Source organism: Rutilus rutilus (assembly GCF_951802725.1).
Source record: "Rutilus rutilus genome assembly, chromosome: 1".
Taxonomy (NCBI): Eukaryota; Metazoa; Chordata; class Actinopteri; order Cypriniformes; family Leuciscidae; genus Rutilus; species Rutilus rutilus.
Genome location: NC_140209.1, coordinates 52,111,500 through 52,126,260, shown reverse-complemented (window position 1 = coordinate 52,126,260; position 14,761 = coordinate 52,111,500). Strand labels below are relative to the sequence as shown.

Sequence of the window (14,761 nt, the reverse complement as noted above, 5' to 3'; positions counted from 1 at the left end):
TTTTTTATTTATTTTAATTTAATTGTACTTATTTTATTTACTTTTTGTTTTTAATGTTTTTATTTTGTATTGTAACTTTTTTTTTTTTTTTTTTTTTACTTTTTTTTAAGTATTATTTTATGTATTTTTATTTATTTTAATATATTTTATTACGTGTTTTTTTTTTTTTTTTTTTTTTCTAGTTTTTTAGAGATGTGAATGGTTTGCAGACTGAACTAAAGACTTGTAGGATCAAGGCATTTTGGCTTACCCAAATGAATGTCCAGGTCTTTGGGTTTGAGGTGGTTTTGTTGGTTAGGAGAATGGTCATTTTGTGTGTGTACGGCGCGTGTGCCACACAAAAGGAAAATGTCCGTCGGCTACATCTGTCTCCTTTGCCATCTCAGACACTGACCCAAATTTATCCAGAGTACAGCTGAAAGATATATAAAACCATGTCAGGGAGCATCCCCACTTCATGAATTTTTAAGGAAACACTCAACCATAAAGACCAAGAAACATTCCAGGCAACATTCCAAGACGAAGATCTAGAAAAAATGCTGGTCTGGTCTGCGTTTCCCAAATGTTTTGGTCTCTACAATCTACTTAGGCTTATGATTATTTTGGGAAATGCAGCCTAGATCAGCAAGGACAGTGTACATTTCCAACAACAATGAATATACCTCAAATAATAGAAGGTTTATACCAGAAACAGGGCCGTAAGTACCTATAGTTGAAAAACACCCATGTACTCTTTTGTTTCTACTCTACAGCCGTTGTTTTTCTAGTCTTTCCTCGTTACTGTAGCCTGTAGGGATTTGGTTCAATTCAGCCACAAGCACGTTAGTGAGGTTATGTGTCGACATTGGCCGACTAGTCCTAGTGTGCAGCACGCATTACTATTCACAGCCACGGGAGCTCTCGAAACATCATTTTCGCACTGACGTTGCTTCCAATGGCAGTTTTGAACCTCTGAAGTGTTGAAACCGAGTGGAACAGAGGGAATATTGAAACCAAGCACAGGCTGTGTTTACGCGCTACATGATTCAGCACTTCGTCCTCGTTCGGTGAGCTCGTGTTGCCAGCCGCTTCACGGTCGAGCTGCTGTTGCACTTAGATGTTCCCACTCTACAATAACAGCACTTACGGTCGACCTGGGCCGCTGGAGAAGGACCGAAATTTCACTCCCTTGTTTGGAGAGGTTGCAGGTCTGCGACTTAATCAAGTCCCTCAGCTCATCGCTGTACGCCGTTCTGCTTGCCAGTGTTTGTCTTCATTATTCATTTAGTATTCAAAGCAACTGTACAGTTTTGGACCATGGAGATTTGAATTTCATGGGTTTTCAAAACTAATGCCTGATTGTACCCCAGAAAAGCCACTAAAGTCTTTCATGATCCTTTTTCTAGTTTTGTTAGAGATGCAAATGCTTTGCAGACTCAAATAAAGTCTTATAGGACTTCAGGCATTTTTGCTTGCCCATTTTTCTGTCCAGATCATTGTGTTTGAGGTGGTTTTGTTGGATAGGACAGGATTGTCCAGTCTAAGACCAGGCTAAAATGGCTTACTAGTCTTAGTTTGGACCAGTAAGTTAGAATGGATGGTTTTAAAGGGAATTTGGATGTTTTTTAGTTGGTCATGCTGGTAGACAAGCTGGTGATGCTGGTAGGGACAAGCTGGCCACCCAAATAAATCACTTACTCAGCCAGGTTTGGAGGTCATTTTTAACCAGTTAAAGGTACTCTAAGCGATGTCATGCATTTTTTTATTCCAAAACATGTTTTGTCACATAGAGCAAACATCTCCTCACTATCCGCTAGCTGCCTGTCCCCTGAACACACTGTAAAAAAAAAAATGCGGTGTCTGTAGACAGCCCAGGCTCCACAAACGGCAACAAAAACAAACTGGCCCAGCCTGGACCACGAAACATAACAAACAGTGTTCCAGCCAATAACCGACAAGAATGATTTGGGGGTGGGGGTTGGGGGGTTAGTGCGTGTGCACATGAAGGGGGGTGTGGGGAGTGGAGGAGAGAGAAGCATGAAGAGGGAAGTTAGCTAGAGGAGAGATGTCCTATACAACGACTAACGTTAAAAATTTGAGCTAGCCTCCGTTTTGTTTGACAATACTTTGAACGTCAACAAGAAGTGACATCACCCAACATCGCTTAGAGGACCTTTAAGACCAGCAAACCAACTTAGGCTGGTTTGATGTTTTTTTTTTTTTGTAAAGCTGGGAAAGTCCAAACCAGATGGAAAGGGCCATAAGAGATGATGCTGAGACTTTATATCACTTTGTACTTTCCGAAGAAACTCAGTTTGAGAAAACTAGGTGTTTTCAAAAAATTAAGATGTTTGGTCATTATCATATTTGTTATGATAGGTAATTGCATAGGTAATCACAAAAATGCTCTGTAATCTTCTGTTCTTCTGAATGTCACAGTCACACTGTACTTTCACACATTTAGCACACACTTTAATTCAAAGCGACTCTGTATTCTAAGTATATGTGAATTTGAACCATTTTAATGTAGTCTGTTGTCTCATACTTTCTCATTTCTTCTTTCACACACACACAGGCCTGCGTCCGAGTACTCGAGTCCCGGCCGGCCACTCAGCTGCCTGGTGGATGAGAACACGCCCATCATGACGCCCAACGGGGCAGCGGGCGTACCTGCGGATGACCCACGGGTGCAGGAGCGGAGGGTTCGCTCTCAGAGACACAGAAACTACATGAGCAGAACTCACCTACACACACCGCCCGACCTGCCTGAGGGATACGGTACGCACACATCAGTTCTTCCGTTAATACTGGCCAGCTTGCAAAGGTCAAAAATACACCCTGCAGCATACATTTCACACACACACACACACACACACATGCGATGGAGTAATTAAAACGTCTCTTGAGCTGTAGAAAGGGAATTCGTCTGAAATATGTCAGACGTGCCGTCAGCACCAGCTGCAGGGTCAGACGGGTGACCTGGAAATCCCTCTATGTCTGTGTGCGTGTGTGTGAGTCCGTGGAGAGATACAGAGGGCAGAGGTTATAGACACAGGTTAAATAGAGCTCTGTGTGCTCTCCTCTGCTCAAGTAGCTAAATGTGGGTCTGTAGACATGGGATACAGGTCAAGTACAAGGAACAGGGACTTAAACCATCATTTAAAGACTTTGAGATGAATCGATATTGATATTTATAATACATTTAAAAAATCCACAAAATCACTAATGAACTTTAAGTCATTTCCTATATTTAGCCAACTCAAAAGTCTTCTCGATAAACCGCTAATTTAAAAGTGTGGTTTAACTTGAAAAGAGCTATATTAATATTGTATAGTAGAATAATTATTGTATTATTATTATTATTATTTTAAGAAATATCATACAACCAAGATCATCTGTTTTAATTTATACAGTATACACATTCTTTAAATAAAAATGCAATGTTTTGATGTAAAATAATTATGTTTTAAAAGATTTTTAAAATTGGTCCCATTTCATTAATTCGTTTTCTTTATACTACATTTTTGATAATAAATTTATATTAAATCCCAAAACGCAGAATCCAGAAAAAAATTAAATAGAAAACAAAGAAAAAAAGAAAATGGTATTATAAAGGTAGTTTATTCTATGGCAGGTTTTGTTTACATTCTTTAGGTCTAACAAACACATGGAATGCATTTCCTGCATGATAAATATCAATATTGAATGATTTTGGAAAAAATATAATGGCAATTTTTTGCTCAGCCCTACTTTAAGAAGTTATTGAAGTTGATTTTTCTGACAGAGCATTAAACTTCATCCCCTCTCATTAAAAAAATGTAAATGTTGAAAATTGCATGGATTCATGATCTCCTCCTTTGACTCCAGCATGTGAGTTTAATTTAAGAGAAACAAGCCTTATTTGGAAGGTTAATGCGATCTTTGTGGTTTTGCGAGCAATATATCAGGTTAACGTAAATTAGCCATTATTTTCCCTTAAAGTTGATCCGTTTGTGTGAAACGAACATAGTTTACAGTCATGGACCAGATAAGCATGCGGTAAATCAGACTGAAAGTGAAAGAATGAAAGACTGAAAGTATCACTACTGTACACACATGAACACAAAAACAATGATAGTATTCAACCCTCTTGTCATTTTTTTCACATTGTAAATGACGGATGGTGCCCCCTGGTGTTTGTTCACAGAGCAACGGACGACGCAGCAGGGCCAGGTCTACTTCCTGCACACGCAGACGGGCGTCAGCACATGGCACGACCCCAGAGTGCCCAGGTACCTCCTTATCCTTTGTGTCTTTTGCATGTTTAATATTATTACTTATCTTGTTTAACAAATATTTGATACTGAATTTGGTTGGAAACCTGCGCCTCTAACCAGTCATTCTGTGTAACATGCAAAACATCACTGTTAAATAGAGTGTGATTTTTGACCAATGAGATATTACTGTGTGCGAACATTATTCTTCAAAATGCCTCGAAGCTCAATGCCTTTGATGGTTGCAACTGGCTAGGGCAGAAACTGAGAAGACATGAACTTGGTGAAAATTGGAGCTTTATGAGCGGACCGTTTTAGTCATTTATCTGAGATTGAAAAATGAAATGTGGCTTTGGGTTGACAATGAGCATTTTTGCAGCGCTGCACATTTGTTGCTCTGTTAGTTTGATGATGTTTGGCAGGAGCCCGAAATCAACATCTCTGAAGTTTGTTTCGTCTCGTTCTTTTTTTACTTTCTCTCTTTTCAAACTTTCTTTCGTCTGTTTTCTTGCTTTGTTCTTGTCTCTCTCTCTCTCTCTCTCTCTCTCTCTCTCTCTCTCTCTCTCTCTTTTAATTTAACGTCAGTCTAAGGAGCACCTTACAATATATTTAAAGTGTTTAGCACTGTTTAAGTGATGACATTTTTTACTTTTTTTGCATTCATTTTAAATCATGAACACATTTCACTTCCATCAAATCACGATCATCATGATATAAGTTTTTTCACTCAATAAATATTTAATAAATACGGTTTATGTAAAAAAAATATATAATTAATTATTATTTGAGTATTTTTTATATATATATATATATATATATATATATATATAATATGTATATGTTTTTTTTGTTTTTTTTGAATTTTGTTATACTCTACTTTTTAAAAAAGTTTGGGATAAGGGTAAAATAATACAATCTGTACATAAAAGGCATTTGAAAAGTAATACATAAAATAAATGGTCAAATGTTTCCTAGACAAGTTGAAATGATGAAAGTATTTGTATTAAAATCAACACATGGAACATCAAATTTCCATTTCGGGGAACCCTCTAGCTAAAGAAGTATATATGAAGAGTTAAGATGCAAAAACATCTAAGTCCTTCTGACATTTTTCTTTTAAATGAGCTTTTTTTTTAATCAGGCTCCCATCATGCTTAGGTTCAGTAATTTCACTTTAATGGCAATGAAAAGGTTATTAGTCAGTTATTTTCAAAAATATCACTTTAATCAATTCAAGACATAGTGAACAGTTGAACTACTAATCACTACTGCCACATCTGTATCGTAAGTGTACTGTTAAACAAGTTGTGCATTAAGAAGTGCATGAAGTCAGTAAACATTAAACTGATATTAGTCAAATCTAAACAATTCATTGTCATAAAACATACCTTTCTTGTATAAACTTCTAAACATCTTTAGTTAATCTCTTTACACTGGATAACAACTAGCAGCTCAACAACTGAAAGCTGGCTCACACGCGCGCTGTCATTCATTTTGAAATCATATGATTCGATTCGCGTCTTCTGATTGGTTCTATGAACTTGGCGTTTAGCGGTTTCTGCCACGAACCGGTATTTCTAAATTGGATTTGAAGCGAAAGTATTCGATGAACGTATACTATGTGCGGAGAGCATTCGCACAATATCGTTTAGCGGCTTTTGCATCTGAAGTCTTCAAATATACTCCAGATATTATGTGCGTTTACGGTAATGTCCAATTGTGAACTGGTTCTCTACATGTATCATAACAATTTCTAATTTCACCAGGGACTAAACCAGTGCTAGAGCTGACAAACAGTTCTCCGTCTTTCTCTCTGCAGGGATCTCAGTAATGTGAATTGTGAGGAGTTGGGTCCGCTGCCTCCAGGCTGGGAGATAAGGAACACCGCCACAGGACGGGTGTACTTTGTGGACCACAACAACCGAACCACACAATTCACGGACCCCCGTCTCTCAGCTAACCTGCACCTCGTCCTAAAGTGAGTCACTCTCAACTTCATCAGAAAGAACCAGACACCATTTAACCTAGAAACTACTGGAGACATGACACACACAGTCGTATTGCTGAAGTCTCATCTCTTGTGTCTCACGTTTACTCCAACAGTCCCAGTCCGAATGGCTCCCGTGGGGCCGTTGAGGCTCAGAGCAGGTAAGAAATGAATCAGATTCTCTTCAGTTGGAGCAGTTTTATCGATCTACATGCTCGTGACCGTGCATGTGTAGTTGTGTGTGTCGCTTGAGCCAGAGGAATGCATTAATGGGGAGAGATCGAGTTTCCCTTTTCCTGTCCTGACAGATCAAAGGACATGTCCCACATTCCGTCTTCCCACTTCATGTTGTTCTTGCAGTAACAAGAATATTCTGTGGGGTACGGCTTGCATGAGTGGCATCACACAAGTCAGGGAATATCAGTTCACGTAGGATCTTGCAAATGAATCATTGCACCTGGATAGTATCTTCACGGAAATGTGAAGCGTCCACCTGTCAACTGGGATGTTTGGATTGACGTTAATCAATATGGTTTTTTCAAAGGTCATTGGCAACATTTTGCAGAATTTATTCAAAATGTGCCTAAAATATTTGAACACAGAAATTCTCACTTGAATCACCCAGTGGGATGAAATAAAGATTAACAAAGTAAAACTGTAAAAGATAAAGTTTAAAACAAGAAACAAAGTCACATAGGGAAATAGAAAGTCAAAGTTGTGAGATCAAAGTTATGGCTCATAATAATTTAGCATGAACTTTTTTTTTTTAAATGTAAGCAGTGAAGAAAATGTAATTTAGTTACTATAGGTAAATGACTATAATATAATATATTATAATATAATATTGAAAAAATGATCCATCAAAGTCAGTGTCACATGCAGAAAGCTGGGTTTAGTAAGTTGTTGTTGTTGTTTTTTTTTGTTTTTTTAATAAGATATTGACCTTTTTGCAGGTCAAACTACATAATATTCATGACTCAAAAATCCAATGTTTTTAAATTGATGTTTTTCACATGATTTGTGAAACAAGAGATTGTCCACCATTTAGAGAAAGTCTGAAATGTACTTTCCGCAAACTGAATTATTTCCATTTTGCCAAAATCTAAACTCTGAATGCGCAAGAAAGCAGATAATAGAAGAATGAGCAATGAATGTAATGCAGATAATAAAGCAACAAATAGTGAAAGTGTGCAATATAACACAGCTTTGAATGATTATGCACTAAACATACAACAACAAAAAAACACATTATCGTGCCATTACCTAGATTTTGATTTAATATTGTATCGCTATGTTTGCCATAAAACAGATAGCAGACAGATATCAGTCCAAACAGATCATTTGCATTAAGACATCATCCCTCAAGCAAACTAACTGCCAAAGCGAGTCAGTGTAAACGTTCCTGGCGCTGCAGTTGTCTCACTTTTGGAAAAGGCATCAGATAGATTATGTGGATATCTGTCGAAACATCTGTCTTAAATCAGAGCAGAAATTCTCACCTCTCTGTCATCTGGCAAAACTCTTCAGTGCTGTGAGCTTTCCTCTCAGCCTTGATGGCTTCATGATCTCACGATCAAGTGCGTGATGGGAGCTTCGGGCGGGTGGGTGATTGTCATGGCTGTGCGTGTGTGCATGCATGAGCTGCGTTTGTTTTTTGATGGATACACCCTCATGATCCACATCCAGCATTTCAAGGGTCATTAATGGATTACAGTTAGAAAAAATTGTGGGGTTTTTTTTGTTTAGTTTTTTGCTTGAATCTGTTCAGTTATTCAAGAATATTATGTACAGATACTAATGAATAAATCTCGTATTTAATGTAGATGGTTGTTCTTAATGTCAAAAAAGTGATTATAAGATATTTAATGGCAAAATGATTGTAATGATTATCAGAGATTATAATGACAAAACAGGCTGTAATTCTTGTAAATATGATTTGGCACGAGTAATTTGGCTTGATCTTTAATTATTGTTCATTATTTTTAAATAATGCAAGCAGTGAAGCCAATTTGATTTGGTTGATAAAAGTTGTTGAAATATTAATGTAAAAAGTTTAAAAAATATTAATATTTGAAAAACTTTTATCCACCAAATCAGAGTCAGTTTGATTAGTTCACTTGCAGGAAATCATGTATTTTTTCTTATTTATTTATTTTTAAAAATGAGATATTTTCACTTTTTCACCAGGTCAAATGGAGTAACCCTAAGAAAACTATATTATATTCATGGCTAAAAAAAATATATTTTTTTTATTGTTAAAGGTATAGTGGAGGATTTTCCCGAATTTTAGAAAAGAACCGCCCTCTCCACTTTTTGAAAAAAAGCACATGCGCAACACTCTACCTGCTCCCGAGAGGGAACGCCTATTAAACGTGTGCACGAGAGAGCATGCACGAGCTAATCATAGCTTACATTAACTTTTACTAGCAGTGATTTCTCCAAATAGCATGCCAAACTTTACCTGTCAAGTAGAAACTTTGCGACTGAGGCATCAGTGGGAAGCCCAACCTGTGTTTTGAGCGCACGCCATCGTGTGAATCGTGTGCACGAGCACGTACGACAGCCTTACGTAAACATATCACCAGAATGATTGACACTTAGGAGGACCAATAGTCTTGATGATCCACCCGGAAAAAGAAAATCCTCCGCTATAACTTTAATGATTAACATTGGACAAAAAAGTGAATTCAAGGTCTATTGAAAATAATTGTTACTTGTTTTCTGGATAGTCACTCCACTATTTTTTTCTTTTATGAAAATGGCAACAACGTGATTAAGAACTTTAGATTATAAGATTAAGCGTGTTCACACTTGGTTCGTTTGGTCCGGACCAAAAAAATGTCATTTAGTCCTGATCCGCTTAGTGTTTACACATTTTTAACACCGAATCTAAAGATACCGAAAGGCATAGGGATACGTTCACAACCTGATTGGTCGACTTTTCTGACGCATATTTCGCAACGGAACTTACAGAGCATCCAAAACATTGCTGTGTGCGGGTTTAAATGCGCTCGTTGTTTGTGCGTAGCCTACATATGATGGTATTTTGACCAGCTGAGAACTTGTGAAGAGTTTATAAAATGTGTACAGGAGTCAAAACAGCGACACGAATCCCTCCGTCACACACACAAACGATCTGCTGTAAGGAGACACGGCTCTGATCCTGTACCGAACATTCATGGTATGCTTGAACATTCTTTTTTTTATTATTATTTTTTTATTAAATGCACACATACAAAACATTAATCACAGTACATATAGAATATAAATTGCTGTATACAAATAGAGGTTGAGAAAACACAATAACAAAATAAAAAATACCCAGGGACATTGCAGATATTTTTATCAAAAAAAAAAAAAAAAAACATTTAGAGAGGATTATATCAATCTGTCGTAATGTTGCTGATTATACATAAAAGTTTGTCATTCTTCTTGTTATTTCGTACATTTCTAAGTGACTGAAGAAGTGAATCAAACTCTAACTTAAAGCTTTTGAAGCAAGGTAGCTTTTTTTGCCATTTTTGTTTGTGAATAAAGAATTTTGCTTGTAAAATAAAAAAGTTAACCATGTATTCAAATGATTTATTCGAGTTCTCATAACCAATTATGATATCTTTGGCTGTGAGGGAATAAGGATTTTTTAATTTTTCAAAAAGAAAATTATTCAGGCCATAGAAAAACAATTTGGTTTTGCTTGAACATTCTTTCCTTTTTAGGGTCGCATCTTGTGACATCACGTCCTGTTTTTGGTTCGCTTACTTGTATTTGGTCCGTGTTGCGTTTATATTTAATTCTAACCACTGCAAAGTTGATTTGGAAGTGGGCGAGACCCATCTTTTCAGGTCTCGGCCCGCTTGTTTGGTGCACGCCAGGGTTCAGATGGCAGCGTTCACACTTATTCAAATGAACCGCACTATCAGAGCAATCGCACCAGTTCGTTTTAATCCAACCAAACATGCCAAGTGTGAACACACCCTTAGATTCTAAGAACTTGTTTTGAGCTAGATTCTTCTCCTTTATATCATCTCAGACATCCTTATTTGTCATTGACTCATGAATTCTTGTTGCTTGTATATTATACAAAGTAACAATAAGATATAATCTTGGCTGTTTACACATTGAGTCAGAATCAAACCATTTAGATCAGTATAGTGCTGTAAATGCATCAAGAAACTGTAAAACTGCAGGCACAGAGAAGTTAGTTTCTGCGTGTCAAGGAAAAAGAATGGGAGGAAGGGAATATTTGAAGAATGCGGGTCACGTGCAGACGGAGAACGAGCGTAAGGATCATGGTGTCACATGGATAAATGAGTCTGAGAGTGTCTGTGAAGTGCGTACGGAGTGATATGTGAAGTGAGCGTGTGTTTACATATTAAAAAATGTGTTGTTGATGGATGAATGCATGCACACCTCACTTCATCTGTATTTTTGGTGCTATATGAACACACCTCTGCCCTCTCACGCCATCTTTATTTGTCGAGCACTGGAGTTTGTGAAGTCAGTTCTGCTCAAGCGGCATTTGTTTGCCGATGCCTCATCATTTGACAATCCACAATCTAATGCAATGACATTTAACATTTTAAGTGTTCAAAAGTGTCCAGATACTTTTGGAGCCGACTGTGTATTCAGCATTATATCAGGTCAGGACCATACTGGAGCTTGTGAAGAGAAATTTCCTTTAGAAGCTCATTTTGTCCGTCTCTGTCGTGGCCTGTACGCTGCTCTAGCATCGAGGGTGAAGATGGGGTCAGTGTTTATGCATGCAGAACGTTTCATCTCTTTTTATTCCCCCTCGCTCTTTCCCTGCAGTCGCCCCGGACAGCTGAAGCAGGAGGCTCAGTCGGTCATATCTCCCATATCTCCCGGAAATCTCCCCGAGGACCCCGAATGTCTCACGGTGCCCAAGTACAAGCGAGACCTGGTGCAGAAACTGAAGATCCTGAGACAGGAGCTGTCCCAGCAGCAGCCTCAGGCGGGACACTGTCGCATCGAGGTCTCACGTGAGGAGATCTTTGAGGTGAGAACGATTCTTTTCCAGCAGCAAATAATCAATTTGGAAATATATTTGCAAACATTAAACACAGCTTATAATTAGGACTTTCTGCCTTTTGACCATATTCAATATTTATCTACTCTACCATTTAAAAGTTTGGGGTCAGTAAGTTTTTTTTTTTTTGAAAAAGTAATACTTATATTCAGCAAGAATGCATTCAATTGATCAAAAGACACAGACATTTATAATGTTACAAAAGATTTCTAAATCAATAAAGTCTGTTCTTTTCAACTTTCTATTTATCAAAGTATCCTGAAACCAAATGTATCACAGGACAAAATTTTTTGATCAAATAACTGCAGCCTCTGTGAGCTTGAGAGACTTTAGAACAGTTTTTTAATCTGAGGAATAATCATATCAGCCATTGTAGCCACATAGATTCATAATGTTTCATTTTGGAATTAGAACACAGTAAAAATCGAATTCAAAATAAATTCTTTTCACACTAGAAGGAATATTGAAAAATAAATGTTTTACAAACTAAATTACCTTTCAATTTTATTCCATTGCCAAATAAAAACTATGAAAAAGCATAAACCTCCCTAAATTTTATTAGATTAATCTTATGTCCTTTTGTGTTTCGATATATATAACAATTTTTTTTTTTTTTTTTTTTTACAGTAAAACAAGGCTAAAATACTGAGAAATCAAATGGTTTTAGACTCATTTATTGTCATCATCCATGTGGCACAAATTCAATGATTCAACTCATGATCTTTTTTCAGCGTCCCGTTCCTGCCTCTTTTCACCAACATTTTTATTCTCTCTTCTGCATGTCTATCCAATAGAGTCAAGTGGCCAAAACAAATAAAACTCTCACATTTTCCATTTCTTTGGGCTATTTTTATTGGGGTTTGTTTGTTTGTTTGTTTGTTTGTTTGTTTTTTGTGCACCCTGCAACCACTGAACCAATCACAAAGCAGCAGAACCCACTTCACTCGTGAGCATGGAGGCAGAGGGGATCTCTGTTGTTGTTCGAGGGTGTTAATTGCACCAGTAACACCTGTCAATCTGAACCAGCCTGTAATAGAGATATTTCAAAGCCCTAAGGCCTGGTTAACCTTTAGCGTTCCTAAAGCCTTTGAACTCAGCTGGGTATCACCCACAAAGCAATTTACGTGTGGAAAAAGCCATAATGCATCAGACATGATGTTAAACCTCATTAGCATGCAGCAAACACCACGCTGAGTTCAACTAATGCGTGTGTGACACACTGCACACACTTCTGAGCCTCGTCTCAGGCCTGTTGGAAAAACACGTATCCCCCCCCCCCTCAGCTTGAAGTGTTTTTGGTCTGTGTGTCTGTTTGGTCATCTGCTTTGGGGTGTTTAAGGGTGTTGAGCTGGATACACACAGGCATTTCTGGATGCTGCATTCCAACACGCTGCGCTCGTTTTTATTTATTGTGTTTTCTGCTCTTGTGCAGATACCAGGGTTATTATAGTTAAATAAAAAAAACAATTCAACTTTTTTTTTTATAAACATTGATTAATTGTTTAAATGAATAAATTAAACTTATTATATTGAAGCTAGTTGCCAAGGAATCGTTTCTCATTTTCATTTAGTTTAATTTGATGTACTATAACAACTAAAACTAAAAATGAATTAAAAATGAATAAAAACTATTTAAACAACAATAGCTAATAAAAATGGCAAAAACACACACAAAAAAATGAAATTATTCAAACTATTAATAAAATCTATATTAGTATCTCAATGATACTAAAATAACACCAGCATGTACAATTTTGTTTATGACCCTCGACAATTATGTGAAGTAAAAGAAGTTTGAAATGAGTTTGTCAACAGAGTATTTATAAGTCTTTATAATGCAGAAGTAGATTTGTGACCTTTCTGTAATGCTTCATAAATTTCAACTCTGTGTCTCTACTATTTCCTCAGGAATCATACCGGCAGGTGATGAAGATGAGGCCGAAGGACCTCTGGAAGAGGTTAATGGTCAAGTTCAGAGGAGAGGAAGGTCTCGACTATGGTGGAGTCGCTAGGTATGAGTTTCACTCGGAGCAAAAACATACATGTAACTTTTGGCCCTCTAGTGGTTAAAAAGCAGACATAAAGAACATTGTGCTTCGGCTCTGCCTGACTGTGATGATTATGACTCTTCACTATAGATAATGCGCTTTAAAATGAACTCTGTTAGAGAGCTACATATGGCAATTTATCTGTTCAATAAAATACCTTACTCACCTGTTGAGTAATAAAAACACAGACATCTCCGAGTTGCTTTTACAACATTTCAAATCCCTCAGTTCTCGCCATCTCCGAAAAGCAAAGTCAATGTTGATTCTTGTTTCATCATGAACTCTTTTGCGTTCTCTTTTTGCCAGCAGACTCTCCTCTGTTTGTCTCTCAAAATTTGAGTTTTCTTTCTAAATACATGTTCCTGTTCTTATTGTAAATGATTCATCCGTGAACATTATTCAAAACGACTTTCCTTTTCCTTTGATGAACAAACGGTTATCATCAATTCCAGATGGGTAAAATCAACTAGTCTCCCAGCATACATTTTGTTTTCTGTTAAACTAATACATGCATCACAGTATGGCAGCTAAATGGGTTATGAATGCAGTTTCCTGCTGACTTTTAAAGCGTGTGTGTCCATCTAGTGGCAGGATTAGAGTATAACAATGTTACGTGGGCCATGTTAGACTTAATGTTGTCAAACCAAAATGTATTCAGACACCTTCAAGATTTCTCACAATACCACAGTTTGTTCGCTGTAGTTTAGAAAATGGTAATAATAACATGACAAGAACTCAAATCAGTTGATATTTCTCTGGTTTTGGCCATCCTTCTGTTAGACTGTCTCACAAATGAATAAGGTTGAATAGCTGTCAGCTGTTAAATTTAAGTACACAATGAGATAATACTAATTTAGGTCAACCAATTACCAAGCAATGCTTAATTTTGTTCAGTCTGTGGTGTAAAAAGGTCGCATTAGCAATTAAAGAAAAAGCACTTAAGCAAAACAGTGTCTGAATAATTTGTGGTCCCAAATGTTTATTAATGTTACTGGTAGTCCACTGTGTGAAGAATTTTTGGGTATAATGTGTCACAGTTTACTTTATTTTGCCATCCTAACTTAAATAAATGAACTATAGTGTTCTGCACCCACTAGTAAAATGATATCTGGTGTCTGAATAATTTTTTGTTTGACTTTGTTAATAGTTTGTGCCAATATGTGTGTTTGTGTCATAGAGAGTGGTTATACTTGCTGTCGCACGAGATGTTAAATCCATACTACGGACTGTTCCAGTATTCCCGAGACGACATCTACACGCTACAGATCAACCCGGACTCTGCCGTTAACCCTGTGAGTGGACCCGGAGCTGAAGCAGATATTCCTTAATTTCAAGCACTTTACAGATAACGCTCACCTTTTATGTTTTCTTTTTTATTTGTTTCTTAGGAGCATTTGTCCTATTTCCACTTTGTGGGGAGGATTATGGGAATGGCTGTTTTCCACGG

At 37.2% G+C, this 14,761-nt stretch overlaps 1 protein-coding gene across 1 annotated transcript in view; it reads left to right on the top strand.

Moving 5' to 3' along the window:
* Nucleotides 1–14,761, top strand: part of smurf2 (SMAD specific E3 ubiquitin protein ligase 2) — a 49,646-nt gene that overhangs the window by 30,734 nt on the left and 4,151 nt on the right. Inside the window, exons 8-15 of the mRNA XM_084408681.1 lie at nt 2,555–2,757; nt 4,166–4,250; nt 6,052–6,210; nt 6,336–6,380; nt 11,029–11,236; nt 13,175–13,278; nt 14,492–14,606; nt 14,703–14,761. The exon at nt 14,703–14,761 is cut by the window's right edge and continues 120 nt beyond it. Of these exons, the coding sequence (XP_084264807.1) occupies nt 2,555–2,757; nt 4,166–4,250; nt 6,052–6,210; nt 6,336–6,380; nt 11,029–11,236; nt 13,175–13,278; nt 14,492–14,606; nt 14,703–14,761 (978 nt within the window). The remainder of the gene's footprint in view (nt 1–2,554; nt 2,758–4,165; nt 4,251–6,051; nt 6,211–6,335; nt 6,381–11,028; nt 11,237–13,174; nt 13,279–14,491; nt 14,607–14,702) is intronic.